Source organism: Phyllobates terribilis, unplaced genomic scaffold (assembly GCF_046119375.1).
Source record: "Phyllobates terribilis strain yellow unplaced genomic scaffold, ASM4611937v1 Scaffold_7__3_contigs__length_470593459, whole genome shotgun sequence".
Taxonomy (NCBI): domain Eukaryota; kingdom Metazoa; phylum Chordata; class Amphibia; order Anura; family Dendrobatidae; genus Phyllobates; species Phyllobates terribilis.
Genome location: NW_027362767.1, coordinates 72319248 through 72336280, shown reverse-complemented (window position 1 = coordinate 72336280; position 17033 = coordinate 72319248). Strand labels below are relative to the sequence as shown.

The 17033-nt window shown below is 42.8% G+C and overlaps 1 protein-coding gene across 4 annotated transcripts in view; it reads left to right on the top strand.

The window, feature by feature from the left end:
- The window catches only part of KIAA0586 (KIAA0586 ortholog), a 219446-nt gene that overhangs the window by 56233 nt on the left and 146180 nt on the right, over positions 1-17033 (top strand). For all 4 annotated transcript variants that reach the window (XM_073638758.1, XM_073638760.1, XM_073638757.1 and 1 more), the window contains 7 exons: positions 972-1188; positions 7323-7552; positions 9578-9654; positions 11153-11278; positions 11518-11701; positions 12279-12418; positions 16886-16973. In XM_073638758.1, the coding sequence (XP_073494859.1) occupies positions 972-1188; positions 7323-7552; positions 9578-9654; positions 11153-11278; positions 11518-11701; positions 12279-12418; positions 16886-16973 (1062 nt within the window). The remainder of the gene's footprint in view (positions 1-971; positions 1189-7322; positions 7553-9577; positions 9655-11152; positions 11279-11517; positions 11702-12278; positions 12419-16885; positions 16974-17033) is intronic.

Below are 17033 nucleotides of genomic sequence, written 5' to 3'. Positions count from 1 at the left end.
TTGCTTGTTTTTATAATTTTACCCATTTTAAAACATGAGACAAACCTTTTAATATGTGACACTTATCATGGTGTCCGTAGCAGCATCTGATGATGTATCTGCCAACATAGACCACACATTTTGGCAGTAGATGCATCTAAAAGTATCATTAGAGTGACACTTTACAGAAGGGGAAGAATTTGGAACATTCAGAGAAGCGGACGTTACATTTACACATAAGACTGTAGTTAACCAGGATGTGGCCGATGCATTGGATCATTCTTATGTATAATACCCTCTTATGTATCTACCGCTGCAACCTGTTAAATTAAACCGGCGGGCTAGATATAGATATATTTATCTATAATTAATGTGTAACCTGTTTGTGCAAACTGAGATTTCGCTGATGATGTCGTACACATCTAGTTACAGCAGTTCATGGTCAAAATTTTCCAACATAACAGATTACATTCTCAACAGAACAGACAGAAGTTTGCCATCATCACCAGTGTCGGACTGGGGTGCCAAGAGCCCACCAGTAACCAACTCCAGAGCCCCACTTTTCAGCTACTTGCAAATGCAACATTATCCTCACAAATTTATATAACAATGAACTGGGTAGATTGTTAAATGACTAAGATGCTGCCTCTGTCTGTACATAGTGATTCAAGTATATAGTGCCAAGTACTGCTCATAAAAGAGGATGGTGGTCCGCTCTTGCGCAGGGGCCCACCGGAGGATTTTCCTGTTCTGTGGGCCAGACCAAGCCTGGACATCACCAAAATCCATTCACGTAAAATTTGAAAATGACGGTCAGCTAAAATGGTCCATATCTGTCGACTTTTATCTTATTTGTATGGCTGGAAAATGTGCACTTGTTCCTGTAAGAAAAACGTTGTGATATTTCAAGATCTTGTGTATGAAGAGTTTCTTGATCCAGGTATAAATTACATTGTATATAGAAAATATAATTTTTATGTTTTTTCTTTTAGGGAAAATTGTTCCTTTAACCCAGGTGGTCACACCTACAATGACACCAGTAGCTTCTCCTACCAGAGCAAATACTCCCATATCTCTTCTATCAGAAGACCATGAAGAACTGTCTTCCGTAAAGAGTCCTCGTCCCGATGCTTGGAACAATACTGAGCTGCCATTAGAAGAAGAAAACCCACACTCCCTAAAAGAGGCCGTGCTATACAAAGATGCTGTGTAAGTAGTATATTAAAGGGGCTGTCCCCTTTCAGAAAATCTTGGGCAATAGGTCCACCGTTAAGTCTCCGCCGCTGCTCCCGATGTCTGCCGTTGGCTCCGACACTATTGTCACGTGGTACCCAGTCAGTGAGCTCAGCGTCTCAGAATGGAGCGCGTCCTCTACATGGGCAGAGCTGCCATGCTATCGAATGCTTACCCGCCATCAATTAGGTATGGCTATGACTTGTAGTATCTTTCCACCCCTTATCAAAGCACAGTATTTCCATGCACAACGTTGGCCCTGCACGGGATTTAGTTTTAGTTTTCGATTTGCATTTGCGCTTTAGGACCTCTAACTTTGTTTCTGATCACAGCCGTATGTTTGTTGTCATTGTCATGTTGTATTGGCCAGGGAAATGGTAGTTGTCAGTTTAATACATTTTCAAGAGGAATAACCATGCAGGATTTGAAAATGTATATATTTATATAAGTATATGCTAAAACAGACATGGCAGTAGCGCTGAAAAGTCCTGTTTAGCTACTTCTGGACTGCAAATACACTTTAAATCTCTGGGCAGTTTACATTGTAATCTTCAGTGACGTTCTAAAATGTCACTGCATAGTAGAGTAGCTGCAAGTGCAAGGAGCCGGCTGTCAGACACAGCCAGACTCCCCAAGGAGAAGGCAGAGACTGTTTAGTACCATCTCTGCGTTCCTGGTTGTTGTATGCAAAATACTGAACAAGTGCTTGTTTATATAGTATAGATGGCACTGACAGCACTTCCTCCTCCAGATACAGTTGTCATCTGATCACCTGGTGCTGTGAGGGAGCAGGAGCTGCTTGGTCCTAAGAGAATTTTCCCTGCAACTGGGGCTAATATATCAGCCGTAGTTACAGGGAAAATTAGATTAAAAAAAATGTATTTTAGTGGTCCTTTAAAAAAAAAAAATAAAAAAATTGTTTTCTCCTGCAGCGGCTCGGCTGTCACGTGTGTCCACTATTAAAGAACACGAATATTCGCTACTCCCCACGCCCATGGGAGTGGGGAGTAGTGAATATTCATGCTTACTCTTTAATAGCGGACACACGTGACCGCCGAGCCGCTGCAGGAGCCACGGCTGCTGCTGACACTGTGCACTCTATTAAGGAGAATGAATATTCAGTGCTCCCCAAGCCCATGGGCGTGGGGAGCAGTGAATAGTCATTTTCTTTAGCAGCGGGGACAGTGTAGGCTGAAGCAGGCGGCTCCTGCCTCTTGTGACCCGCTCCGCTGCCGCTCCCCCCCCCCCCCAATAGCAACGTATAATATAGTACATTCAGAAAAAAGTGCTTCTTATAGTCTGAAAAATACGGTATTTGAATATCCAAACATGTCTGTGCCCTGGGCTTTAAGAGCCTGACCCGTATTAGTACGTCATCGCGATCGCGCGCGCACACAGGCTGTGCGGGCGCGATCGCTGCCGGGTGTCAGCTGATTGTCACAGCTGACACCCGGTACTATGTGCAGGGAGCGGTCCCGCACCGCTCCCGGCACATTAACCCCTGCAATGCTGCGATCGAAGTCGATCGCAGCATTGCGGTGGCTAAGGGGAGGTGATCGGTATACTCACCTCCTCTTCCGGCCTCCAGCGCTGTCTGCCGCGGCTTCCCGGATGTTACCATGACGACCCGATGTCGTCATGACAACATCCGGGTCACCAGACAGCAGGAAGATTTTTTGGTTATGCGCAGTGCATCTCCAAACTATCTTCTCACTGTGCAGTGCTGACCGCCTGCATAGCATAGGGATGGAGCACCATCCCTGTGCCATGCAGGCTATCAGAATAAAAAATAAGTGAAAGTCCCATAGTGGGACAAAGTATAAAAGTAAAAAAACTGTCAGAAAGTTAAAAAAAAGATTAAAAAAAAAATTGTAAAAATAAAAAAAAATAATCTACCAAAAATAAAAATATAATGTACCCATCAATAAATATTATTATGAAAAAAAAAACAAACAATAAAAGTACACATATTTGGTATCGCCACGTCCGGAACGATGTACCCTATAAAATTGTCCCACTAGTTAACCCTTTCAGTGAACACGGTAAAAAAATAAAATAAAAAGCGAAGCAAAAAACAATGCTTTATCATCATACCGCCAAACAAAAAATGGAATAACACGTGATAAAAATGGTACCGCTGAAAACGTCAGCTCGTTCCGCAAAAAACAAGCCACCATAAAGCTCCATCAGCCGAAAAATAAAAAAGTTATAGCTCTCAGAATAAAGCGATGCAAAAAAAATAATTTTTTATATAAAATATCTTTTATTGTGTAAAAGCGCCAAAACATTAAAATGATATAAATGTGGTACCGCTTCAAACGTACTGACTCAAAGAATAAAGCTGCCTTATCAATTTTACCACACGCGGAGCAGAATAAAAAAATAAAAAAAAAAACAATTCCTGAATTGTTGGTTTTTGTTCTGCCTCCCAAAAAACGGAATAGAAAGCGATCAAAAAATGTCTTGTGCCTGAAAATTGCACCAATAAAAACGTCAACTCATCCCGCAAAAAACAAGCCGTCACATGACTCTGTTGGCCAAAATATGGAAAAATTATAGCTCTCAAAATATGGTAATGCAAAAACTAGATTTTGCAAAATATGCGTCTTTGAGTGTGTGACAGCTGTCAGTCATAAAAACCCGATATGATTCTGGTATCTCTGTAGTCGCACCGACCCGAAGAATAAAGTCGTCTAATCACTTATACCACACTAGGAACGGCGTAAATACTAAATGCTGGGGCTGGGGCTGGGGTTGTTTTTTTTTTTTTTTTCAAAACTAAAAAAAAAAAAAAAAAAAAAAAAAAAAAAATGACGATATGGCAACTAGTGTTGAGCGCAAGTGCTCGCTACTTGAGTTTGCATCGGGTGCTTGGGTATGCACTGAGTATCGCGGGTGCTCGAGTGACGTGCTGGAGTCCCTGCCCCATATGCTTCGCGGCCAAAAAAACCTTGCGGGGATTGCCTGCCATGCACGAGCGATCCCCGCATGTTTTTTTTTTGGGTGTCTAATAACCGTGAAACATGCGGGCGGGGACTCTAGCATGTCACTCGAGCACCCTTGATACATGGTGCATACCCGAGTACCCGATGCAAACTCAAGTAGCGAGCACTTGCGCTCAAGACTAATGACAACTTATTCAATATGATGACCTAATGTTATCAAATTCTGTGTCGTACCTCTGGGTTCAAAATGTTCACTATACCCCTTGATAAAATCCTTGAGGGGTGTAGTTTCCAAAATGGGGTCACTTGTGGGGGAGCTCCACTATTTAGGAACATCAGGGGCTCTACAAACGCGACATGGCGTCCGCTCTCGATTCCAGACGATTTTGCGTTCAAAAAGTCATACAGTGCTCCTTCCCTTCTGAACTCTGCTGTGCGCCCAAACACTGTATTTTCCCCACATATGGGGTATTGGCGTACTCAGGAGAAATTGCACAAAAGTTTTTGGGGTCCATTTTCTCCTCTTACCCTTGTAAAAATAAAAAAATTGGGGCTAAAACGTCATTTTTGTGGAAAGTTTGATTTTTTTATTTTCACGGCTCCATTTTATAAACTTCTGTAAAGGACTTGGGGGTTCAGGGTGCTCACCACACATCTAGAGAAGTTCCCTGAGGGGTCTAGTTTCCAAAATGGTGTCACTTGTGGGGTTTTTTCACTGTTTAGGCACATCAGGGGTTCCCCAAATGCAACATGGCGTCGGCTAATTATTCAAGCAAATTTTACATTCAAAAAGTCAAATGGCGCTCCTTCCCTTCTGAACCCTGCCGTGCGCCCAAACAGTGGTTTTCCCCCACATATGGGGTATCAGCGTGCTCAGGAGAAATTGCACAACAAACTGCATGGTGCAATTTCTCCTGTTACCCTTATGAAAATGCAAAAGTAGGGGCTGAAAAACATTTTTGTGGGGAAAATGTGAAAATTTTATTTTTATGGCTCAATGTTATAAACTTCTGTGAAGCACCTGGGGGGTTCAAGGTGCTCACCACATATCTAGATAAGTTCCCTGAGGGGTCTAGTTTCCAAAATGGTGTCACTACTGTTTAGGCACATCAGGGGCTCTCCAAACGCAACATGGTGTCCGCTAACAAATTGAATGGAAAATCTTCTCAAATTGTTAGCGGACACCATGTTGCGTTTGGAGAGCCCCTGTGTGCCTAAACATTGGAGCTCCCCCACAAGTGACCCCATTTTGGAAACTAGACCCCCCAAGGCACCTATCTAGATGTATAGTGAGCACTTGGAACCCTCAGGTGCTTCACAAATTGATTCGTAAAAATGAAAAAGTGGAAAAAAAAATACTTTTTCATTTTTACAAATCAATTTGTGAAGCACCTAGGGGTTTCAAGTTCTCACTATGCATCTAGATAGGTGCCTTGGGGGGTCTAGTTTCCAAAATGGGGTCACTTGTGGGGGGTTTCCACTGTTTAGACAAATCAGGGGCTCTCCAAACGCAACATGGCGTCCGCTAATTATTCAAGCAAATTTTGCAATCAAAAAGTCAAATGGCGCTCCTTCCCTTCCGAGCCCTGCCTTGCGCCCAAACAGTGGTTTTTCCCCACATATGGGGTATCTGCGTGCCCAGGGGAAATTGCACAACAAATTTTGGGGTCCATTTTTTCTTGTTACCCCTGCGAAAATAAAAAAAATTGGGTCTAAAGTAACATTTTTGTGAAAAGAGTGAAATGTTAATTTTTTTTCTTCCACATTCCAAAAAATCCTGTGAAGCACCTGAAGGGTTAATAAAGTTCTTGAATGTGGTTTTGAGCACCTTGAGGGGTGCAGTTTTTAGAATGGTGTCACTTTTGGGTATTTTCTGTCATAAAGACCCCTCAAAGTGACTTTAAATGTGATGTGGTCCCTAAAAAAAATGGTTTTGTAAATTTTGTGGGAAAAATGAGAAATCGCTGGTCAACTTTTAACCCTTATAGATCCCTAATAAAAAAAATGTTGATTCCACAATTGTGCTGATGTAAAGTAGACATGTGGGAAATGTTATTTATTAACTCTTTTGTGTGACATATCTCTCTGATTTAAGGGGATAAAAATTCAAATTTTGAAAATTGCAAAATTGTCAAAATTTTTGCCAAATTTCCATTTTTTTCACAAATAAACACAAGTAATATCGAAGAAATTTTACCCCAGTCATGAAGTACAATATGTCACGATAAAACATTCTCAGAATCAGGGGGATCCGTTGAAGCGTTCCAGAGTAATTACTTCGTAAAGTGACAGTGGTCAGAATTGTAAAAATTGGCCTGGTCATTAACGTGCAAACCACCTTGGGTTGTAAAGGGGTTAAACTGCATGTAAGAAAAACCTGAAAATGTGGCTGGTCAGGAACAGGGGTAAAGGCCCGATCCTGAACTGGTTAAAGACAACCTATCACCGGGTAAAAAGTGGCCAGTTTCTACCCTTATTTTGTTCCTTCTTCTCCCCTCAGTATTTTTTTGTGTTTTTTCTTGCCTCTTTGAATCCGCCATGCGGGCATTTTAATTTAGCACTACTTTTTCTGGTCTTTACTAAGGGGTGTGTTGCACAGGATCTTATGGGGCGTGTCTTCAGGCTGTTCAGCATAATTACCCTATGAACCACGCCCCCTTGGTAAAGCCCATAAAAAGCAACACTAAATAAAAACGCCCATATCTCTGCAACCGTACAGAGGATTTACAAAAAGAAAAACCGCATAATTAGGAGAGCAATGTGAATACAATAAAAAAATAGAAACTGGGTAGTTTTGACCTGCTGACAAGTCTTCAGTAAAGGGATAATCTAGCGCCTCGCACTAGCGGATCAGGAATTGAGGCTTTGGTTACATGACGTCCATCAGCTGCTAAGATATTGGCACATCTTGGGGAATAATTAGGAAAGGTGCACACTTTGCAGGATACATCAGCAGCTCCTCTTCTGTCAAAATGTGAAAGTGAAAAGTATTAGATGGCCCTGGTTAAAGTTCACCTGTCACGTTGTACGTGCTGTCTGATTGGGAATACCGCGATATAGAGAAGGAGAAGCTGAGCAGAATGATGGGAACTCACCACAAATATGCAAGCTAACAAATACACACACTCCTTTTTATTCATGTTTTCTTTACATTTTGCTCCTTAGTGTAATGACGGTGGCTGAGGAAGAAGAACCAAAGAGCCTAATTACTTCTCCTGAAACACAGAAGCCAATTGTTCCTTCTCCTAAACGAGATGTGACTCCTCCTCATTCTTCATCCAGCTCCTCAACATCCACCGAGGAGAGCAGCACGGTCACCGAGTCCGACACCCCGGACAGACCGCTCTCAGAAGGAGAGGTCCTGTACAGCGATGGACAGATCATCATCCCGGGAGGTGAAGGCTGCAAGAAACAAAATGATTGACATGCAGGGTGGTTATAAAACGCATTTTACACGCGATTACACCCATCATCTCTTACATCTGAAGCAGGTGCACAGATTCTTGCAAACCGCATTCAGATAAAAGGGACAGTCATAGACATTTCTACAACAAATCTGTCACATGTAAATCTAATCCAAGGGTTTTTTGATCAATGGCTTTTTCCTCTCCAGCTGATGGTGACCCAACTGGTCTCTCTAGGACAGGCCTAAATGTAGGTACTGGTCTTGTAGATCAGGCCTGGGCAAAATGCGGCCCAGGGGCCACATCGGGCCCTCTGGCTGTTCCAGTCCGGACCAAGACAGCCGAAGGGCTGAAACAGTGCCCCTCCCTGCGTGTATGGAATATTTGTTTGTATATAGGGGACTGTGTGGGGATCATACTGTATATAGGGGAGTCATACTGTATATAGGGGGCTATGTGGGGCTCATACTGTATGTAGGGGGCTATGTAGGGCTCATACTGTAGATAGGGGGCTATGTGGGGCTCATACTGTATGTAGGGGGCTATGTGGGTGCTCATGCTGTATATAGGGGGGCTACATGGGCTCATGCTGTGGGGGACATTCTGTACATGGGAGGATTTATGGGGCTAATGGTGTATATAGGAAGCTATATGGGGGCTCTTACGGTTTATAGGGGGCTATGTTGGGGCTCATGTTATATTTGTCATATAGGGGTGCTGTATTAGGCTCTTGCGGTATATAAGGGGATGTCAGCATACTTTCATTCTGATCAATCTTAAGTCATACAATTAATATAAAATAATTATAATTAATATGTTAATATTAATGTTGAGCAGAAATAATTTGAGTCTATTGGTTCGGCCTCCACAGCAGTCATGGTCTCTCATGTGGCCCCTTGGGAAAATCAATTTCCCACCCCTGTTGTAGATGATAGCAATGTAGAATGAACTCTTCAGTATTGCTGCACTCCTAGCCACCTATATCTAGATTTACCCCAGTGAGACCAGTCAGTTTCCTTTCTACAATGTGGGGAGGAAGGTCTGCTTGTTGACTACATTTTGCAATATTCATGCAGTTTGTTTCTAAGTTTCATAGTTTTAAACTAAACCTGTGAGGTCCGATAACGCTAATAACCGGCAGATATAGGGTTAGTCTGCAGTCTAACCGGTGCACAGCTGTAGCACTGAAAGTGCAACATCCAGGAGAGAATGAACTGTATTTCTCTCGGGAGCCGCCGGCTTTCAGTCATGCCAGAGCATTTACAGTCACTGCTCACAGCACTGAGAGCAGTGGGTATAAGCACACCCTGGCACTGACTGACAGCTCGCTCAGCAATGCATCAGTGCAGAGCCGGCTGTTAGTTCCGGGTTGTGCTTACATCCAGCGTTCAGTGCTGTGACCGCTGACTGTAATTGCTGTGGCACGCCTGCGTGACTGAAAGCTGGCGGCTCTGGGAGAAATAAAGTTCATTTTCTCCCAGCTGCTGCACTTTCAGTACTACGGTCAGGCACCTTCTTATTGCTATTAACCCCATATCTGCAGGTTAATAGCATTATCGTGGCCATACACGCTTTCTTTTGGCAGACTAATATCTCTCCACTCACCCATACATATCCTCGGCCAGGCGTTCATGTGTTTAACAGGGAGTGAAAAAGCCGCTGCCAGAGGTATCTTTGCCTGAAAACAAAAGGATTGGGGTGATGAAATTTCAACTGTCCGAACATCATCTGTCAGGGTAGCGTCTGGAGCCCCCCATACACATCAGATGGTTGTGTATGGGGTGGTTGGGAGGGATCCTGTTGGCAGACGGCTGTCTTGATTCTTCCAGAGAGCAAGAGCCGTCCTGCTACGTAGTTATTTGTCCTGAGTCACACATTTCATTAATCATTCATTATTGTGCAATTATACTCGGTTGCCATAATGTTTTCCAGAACTGTCTGATTTTAATTAAACGATCTTTATTTAAACTTTTAGCTTGAAACCTTATGCTACATATTTTATGTTTTTCGTTCCAGACTTGGCAGCAGGTGGATTGGTCTTTCCAAACTTGATGGAAAGTTTTTCCAGCACCCTTAAGGACGCCAATGACATGGTAACAAGTCATGTGATTACAGCTATACATCATTCAGTGATAGCTAAACATTTGATACAAAAAAAATAATGACATTCAGAAATATCTCCTATTCTGAGCTTATAAATATAAATGTTCCCTTACTGCGGCCGGCGGTATGTACTGGGGGAAGCTACATGTGTGAAAATGTTCTTCCCACTATTCTGCTGCAGAGAGACATTCATAGAAATGTGCTTTATTACATGTTACAGCTTTTCTTAAAAAAAGAAAAAAAATTGGTGTTGATTTAGTGAAGCAGTGGCTTGTAACAAACAGCCATGTTCCAAATTGCCTGAAATCCTATTGTTTGCCATGGGCATCGCTCCAGTTTTTACTTCCACTAGTTTGGGAAAATCTTTCCCAAAGTTTTTACTATTTGTACAAAACATAAAGGTGAAAGATGCTCCTTCAAGGGAATGTGCTGTCAGAAAATGACTTATTATTTAAATCCAGTTTTGTGTTGCATGGAGTTTTAATACATTTTTGGCAATAGTTTTTTTTTTCCCATATAAGATCACAATATGAAATTAATTTAAAAACAAAATTGGTAATCCTGCAGTTTTTACACTGACCACTGGGTTCTTTTTTTAGACTTTCAGGAAGAGTTTTCAGCAGACTCCTTATCCTCAGAGGCAGGATTACAGTGTCAGGTAACACATATGCACATGTGATAACACAGGATCCATTAATCACAGTAGTCTATGCCACAGCTTGCCTGCTCCCCCTCCGTTCACAATGACTTTTTCACACACTCATTAGATGCTTCAATACAAAAGATAGGGTCAGAGTCTGTTCATTGCAGCTAATGTACGTGTGAATTTTCTGAAACGACAGCAGGTTAAGGCTAAAAAAAAAAAATAGCCCCAGTGACCAGTGTGAAAATTGCAAGATTTCTAATTTTTCTTTTTTAATAAAAATTGTGATATGGGGAAAAAAACATTGCAAAAAAAAAAATTCTTAAGACAAAAAAATTTATTTAAAATTTTTAAACTTTTATAGTTATTTTTTAATTAAACAGATGGGTATTAAATGGGTTAACCAAGACTAAGATGTCAATGACCTATTCTTAGGATAGGTCACTGATATCCGATCAGGGGGCGTCTGACACTGCTTCCCCACCCATGGCTCATTACAGAGTCCTGTGTTGGCTGGGGGTGCAGATTATACAGAGCCAGGACATTTGGAACGTTTTGTCTACTTCTATCATGCACAAAAATTCGGCAACATATCCGCCACATCTGAACCTAAGACACTTCTGAGTTTTGCCCTTTTGCAAATCTGATAGCCATATATAGTTTATACAGTTATCAGGAGTCATCTTGACTAGTTTGTCAATTAGGATTCAACTCCACCAACCTCTAGGTATTGCCGTAAACTGCCAAGAATTGTCACACAAGCCCATTGTGGCCAAATACCAGCATTCTTATGTGATTTTCATTGACCATCACTTCTGACGGTAACAGCGAGACTCTTCCTTCAGGAATTGGATCCTCCCAGTGAAGGACAAGTAATGGACAGAGGAGCAAGTCATGACCCCGTCCGGTCGCTCTTGGCCAAATTGAATCCGGATCCTGTAGCACGGCAAGAAGTATTTTACCATCCCGAGGTAACGTGCCCTCTTCACTGCGGCATTAATGGGGTTATGTAAGTCTATCGGTGCAGAGATTTGGGAACTCATGTGTAGCTTTCTTCGGTCACGTTTTTGCCTGTTTACGTCTATTTTCTTAGTATTTATGATGGCGGCTTGGTATAACTGCACATGTATGGCCTCATTACATCATTCTGGACATTTACAGATCCTCTTGACGCGTTCATTTACTTGGCTATTTATTGTCTTTGCTCTAGAGCTCTGGGGATGAGAACAGCATGGGGGAAATCAGCGAGGGTCAGAGGCCAGGTCTGACACCAGCAGCCGAGCAAATCCTAGTGGGACGTTCTGCTTTTATGGACCGAGGCGGCTCTACAGGTCAAACTGCAGGACATCTAAGGAGGCATCCATCACCCCATGGACCACAAATGAATATACCAGGTTATATACATTTACTTTTTTTTTTTTTTTTGCAGCTACTTCAATACAGCCATCATATTTTGTAAGGAAACTGACTCAATTTGCACCAGTTACTGTCCCAAATCTAATCTGTTTATTGCTAGGCTACAGAGCTTTCTGTGGCTTTAATATTCCTGCCCCTATGAGGGCTTATTTTTTGCAGGACAAGTTGTACTCTTGAATGACACCATTCATTTTACCACTTAAAGTGTACTGGAAAAACGGGCCAAAAAAACCCCCTTAATTGTGGCGTTCCTGATTGGCGGCGGCCAATATTTAAAGTCCTAGCCTCTCGCAAGTAGTAAAGCTTGAAATCAAGATCTGGGGTAACTTTAGAGTTTCTTAGCACAATACGCTCACATTTATGGCATATTAGAATTTTTACTGTAAAGGGGCCAATCCCTTTAAGGATATAACGAAGAAACGGCTAAATTACATTGGGCAATAACAGAAGAGGCCGAGTCGGGGGCTTACATGTTACATTTGCTGGTAATTATTATTTTTTTTATTTTATTTTAAACATGTATTCGTACACTAAAAGAAAGCGTTTCCTCCCCAGGAGAGAGCCAGGGAGACGCCGATAATATTAGTTCTGGGCCAATGAGTCTCGGTGATCTGGGATCTCAGCTTTTGCCTGCTTATTATCCACATGCCGAAGATTTCCACCAAATTCCAGCTGCGGCCAGAAACACCTCACAGGTGAAGACATGAATGCTTTGTTCTGTACTGCCATTTTTTTTTCTTTCCCCACATGTGTTTTATATTTTGGTCTATTTCTACTCCTGGAACAAACAAGGGCCCCTCAGTACCTCACGTTTTATAGCCGCCTCCGCCAGAAGAGAAACCCCAATTATTTGACTTCAGTCGGGAATATGAAAAGGAATGTCTGTTCCTGGAACGACAAGTGGAGTATTTGTGGGGAAAGATCTCAATTCCGTCTTATATTTAATGTTTGGTTACATGAAACGGCCAATAATCGTATACCTATAGATTAGGCTACTACATGAAAGGCAGGCGTGCAGCATATCAGGAGCTGGATCGCTGCGGCTCGTGGAGCCGGGGTCCCAATTACAGCCGAGGGTCCTGCTGAGCGTTTTCAGCTTATCGCGGGGAGGTTTCCATATGTCTTGTTCTTAATGACATTTCAAAGATGGCTACGAGTAGAGGTACTCTCTAAGGTCCAACTCCAACTTTGCTTTGAACTTGACTTTGCTTTATGGTCCAAAATTTAACATGGATTAGTGTCCAGCCCTCTGGTTCCCGTCATGTAGAGAAAAACTTAAAGGGGTTTTCCAGCATTAAAATATTGATAACTTCTCCTTAGGACAGGTCATTAGTATCAGATCAGTGGAGTTTGACTCCCAGTACCTCGGGCACTTGAAGCGTTCTAACAATAGCGCATCAGTCCTTGCCCGGCTTGTTAGTAAGCTATACACTCCTTGTATCTAATCCCAGCCTGTGATACTGTCTGTGTATCTAATCCCATCCTGTGTGATGCACTCCACTGAACCCTGTATTTAATCCCATCATATGTGCTACACCTCACTGAGCCCTGTATCTAATCCCAACATGTCATACAGTCCGTGTATCTAATCCCAGTTTATGATACAGCGAGCAGCACCAACTATCAGAATCGGTGCTGCCGGCCGTTCTCAGCACTTGTCAGTATCACTGGCAGTCACCAACAAAATGGCTCCGCACTGTGATCCTAAACGTCATCTTTCCTTATCCTTTCGCAAATGCCCAGAAGGGGTGGAGAGTTGTGACATCACACACACACAAACAGATCCCACCCCCATTTACTGCGATCATAAAGCGAGCTAGCTGTACACTAGGTTTTCATGGCAAATTTCAGCAGTTGCTCCCCCTAGTGTTTTTAAAGTGGAAAATATCAAACATCTTTTTAATTATTTTTCATATTTTATACCATTAAAAAAAAGGTAATATTTTTTAAAAAAATTAAAGCATGAATACTTATTTTTTTTGATGGCACATTCCCTTTAACGTCTGTGGCTATTGAGAAGATAAATGAGAAAGTATGCAGAGTTATTGATGGTGGCCTGGATGGAATCAAGTAAATTGCCAAATTTGGAGCCTTGTATAAAAGTGCTGTGCCTTCCTCGGTGCTTTCACAGTTTTGGCCATTTGTTGAATGAACCAAAAATCTTAATGTTAGAGATTTTAATTTAAATTGTTTGTCCCATGTTTTGTCTTCAGGAGCAAACCGCTCCCCTGCCTCCCATATTCCTCCGGGGATGTTCGGGTCAGTGGCATGGGCGCTCATAAAGTAGCTTTGCCTCTGCGGCATCAGAGGAACGCAGGGCACAGAAGCCGGCTGTGTCCAGCAATCCAGCACTGACAAGCTCCATAGCAAAGAGCTTGCCAGCTCTGCACACCTTGCCCAAGAGACTGGTCTCTGCTGATAGACTACGCTTAGTGGTAAACTGCAAAGTTGCTTGTTTTTACTAGTACTTTGCGATTTCACCAGAAGATGAGACAACCCCTAAAAAGATAAAATGCATAAAAGTGAACTAAGTAGGTAAATATATTGCTTAATTTATCTTGTGACCCTGATGATTCACAGCATGTGCTATAGTCCAGACAAAACCCAAGACCGAAACAAAATGAACCGGAGTATAAGTTGGTATGCATGCAAAATAGGAGCATGTTCACACTGGTCATTAAACAGACAAAACCCAAGACAGGAACAAAATGAACATATCCCCTGCTGTAAGTAAAAGCAATAGTGCGTATAAATAACATGGGGTACTTAGTAAACACAGTTTTTGATCAAAAAAAGAGTAAAAGCCCTCCCACCAGCGCCATTGGTGTACCCTGATGATTCACAGCCTGTATTATACTCCAGAGCTGCATTCGCTATCCTGCTGGGTTTAAGCACATGTCTTTTTCATGTATATTCTGCCTGGAATCCGCTTGAAAAACCAGCGCAAAAAAAATGAACATAGTGGACAGCAATGTAAAAACCACATTACTGTGCACATGTTCCATCTAATGTCACTTCATTTAACAGCTTCATGGTTTGGAAACACTTAAGCAGTTAAAAGAAGTGACATTACTCGTCTTAATGGTCAAAAGCATTAGGAAAAGTTGCTAAAACGACACCAAAAATGCCAGCAACGCTGCTTAAGGAAAAAGACCGCCGGCTCTATCCTGCAGTGGCTTCACCAGAAAAACCTCAGCCGGTCCGCCATCTGAATGAGGACGTCATGTGCACGTACCTTTACTAGTAACAGTATATTCCCAAGGATACAAATCACCAGAGCAGAATTGTGAATGCAGCTTTCCGTGGATCGATACCAGGTAAGTTTTGTCATTTCTAAATTTACTCCATTTTCCATGCACCTTATTTCTACTACAACCGTACAGTTGGATTTAGGGCTAAACTCTGTAGCAAACCTTCATGCATCACTATACGGTCAGCTCTTAGCCATCCGTCGGTGTTTGCGTGCCATGTTAGTCGCACACACTGGCTGGCAGCCGCACTAATTAGCAGCCCCGTGCGACCTTCTAGGTTATATTTAGATAGTCACAGACACCAAAGGTGTAAATTTCCCGACAGTACAATGTCACAGTGGGCCATCATGTACTGACCAGAACTGGACACTCCCTGAAAATCACCGAATATACTCATTTATGTAAGGGCAGCGTATTACAGCTCCAAACTCCTAATGGACTAAATGGTACAAAATGAATATTGTTCCCTTTCGGTTAATGGGTTCCAAATTGAAAGCTGTAATTACATGGTGGTCGTCCTCTCAATCACCGTCCTGAGGGGCAGGGGTAGAGCTCCTCTCACTAATACCCCTATTTAGTCCGCTGTATATTAAATGGGGATCCCACTAATGGGACCTGAAACAGAAAAATCCTTTGTTTTATGGTTTACCTTCAGAGCAATGAATGCAGCTGTTTAGGGTCCGTCCCCACGTCGTTCAGGCATCGTGGATGCGATTCCCTGTCGGCTCATGCCTGCTGTATGCTACGAGATGCTGCAGAACTCTGTGTTTTTTGGTGCTTTTTCCCCCATAAACTTCCATAGGGAACCTGAAAAGTGCATGTAAAATTGCAATTGTTAAAGAAAAAGAAAAAAGGGAAAATGCATTAAATAAATAAAATTGCACTAAACAGTGTTGTATATTTTGTTGCAAACACCTGCGGGGAAAAAAACCAGAGCGTTTTCACTACATGGAAATGTACTTTTTAAAGGGTTGTTCCAGCTTTGTTCACTTACGCATGAGGGAGGAGATGCCACAACTACTGATACCTGCCTGGTCGTGCATTGTAATAAGGCAGGTAGACGAGACATCAATGGCGTCACTCGCCTCCAGAGGAAGTGAGTAGAGCCAGAATACTCCTTTAAGGTGGGCAACTGTATAGGAAAGCTCAGGAACAAGAAAAAAACTTTACTGATGTATACCGGTCCTGAAGGACATACTGGTGGGATGACTGGTGTATGGGGGCCCGTGTTCGGTGTATGCAGCTGTAGTATTTCCCATAATTTACAAGGAATTACTCTAACCACGGCAGCCATTTTTGCATGACTGTAATGTGCGATTACCTCTGTGTTGTGCCCAAGCATTTTTTAAAATTACAGTTGCATTTCCTGCTTGCACACCATGATGGCGCATCGCTGCTGGCCTTGCACACCATGATGGCGCATCGCTGCTGGCCTTGCACACCATGATGGCGCATCGCTGCTGGCCTTGCACACCATGATGGCGCATCGCTGCTGGCCTTGCACACCATGATGGCGCATCGCTGCTGGCCTTGCACACCATGATGGCGCATCGCTGCTGGCCTTGCACTATGAGATTTGCACCCCTCCGTAGATCTGGATGAAATTGGTCAGGATGTGATTCCCAGACTAAGATTAGTCACAGAGCTAAGTGCTCGGCACCCGGACCCCAGATGGTTTATCTAGAAGAAGTGTGAACCCGGGTTGGAGTGACAGCAGGGCTATGGCTGCCTCCATCATCCATTTACGCCTGTTTTTAACCGATTTGCTGCCGGATCCTTGATCCATGATCATTTCTGGAAAGGAAGGTGTACCCAGCTGTCAGTTTGCAGGAGTGCAGCATGGGGTGTTTTTCTTTCTTTCTTAGTATCCCATTCACAGTTGCTTTTTAACACTTTCTATAATTATCACAGAGTCCTGGAGAACCTCAAAGAGAGCACCAGCCAGCGCCCACCCGCCTCATACAAGTTGGCGTGAAGTCAAGCGATGATCCACAGCAAGGTAAATGTTTGTCTGAGTTTTAACAGCCAGCGGTTTGGCAGAGGATGTTTTTCTATGCAC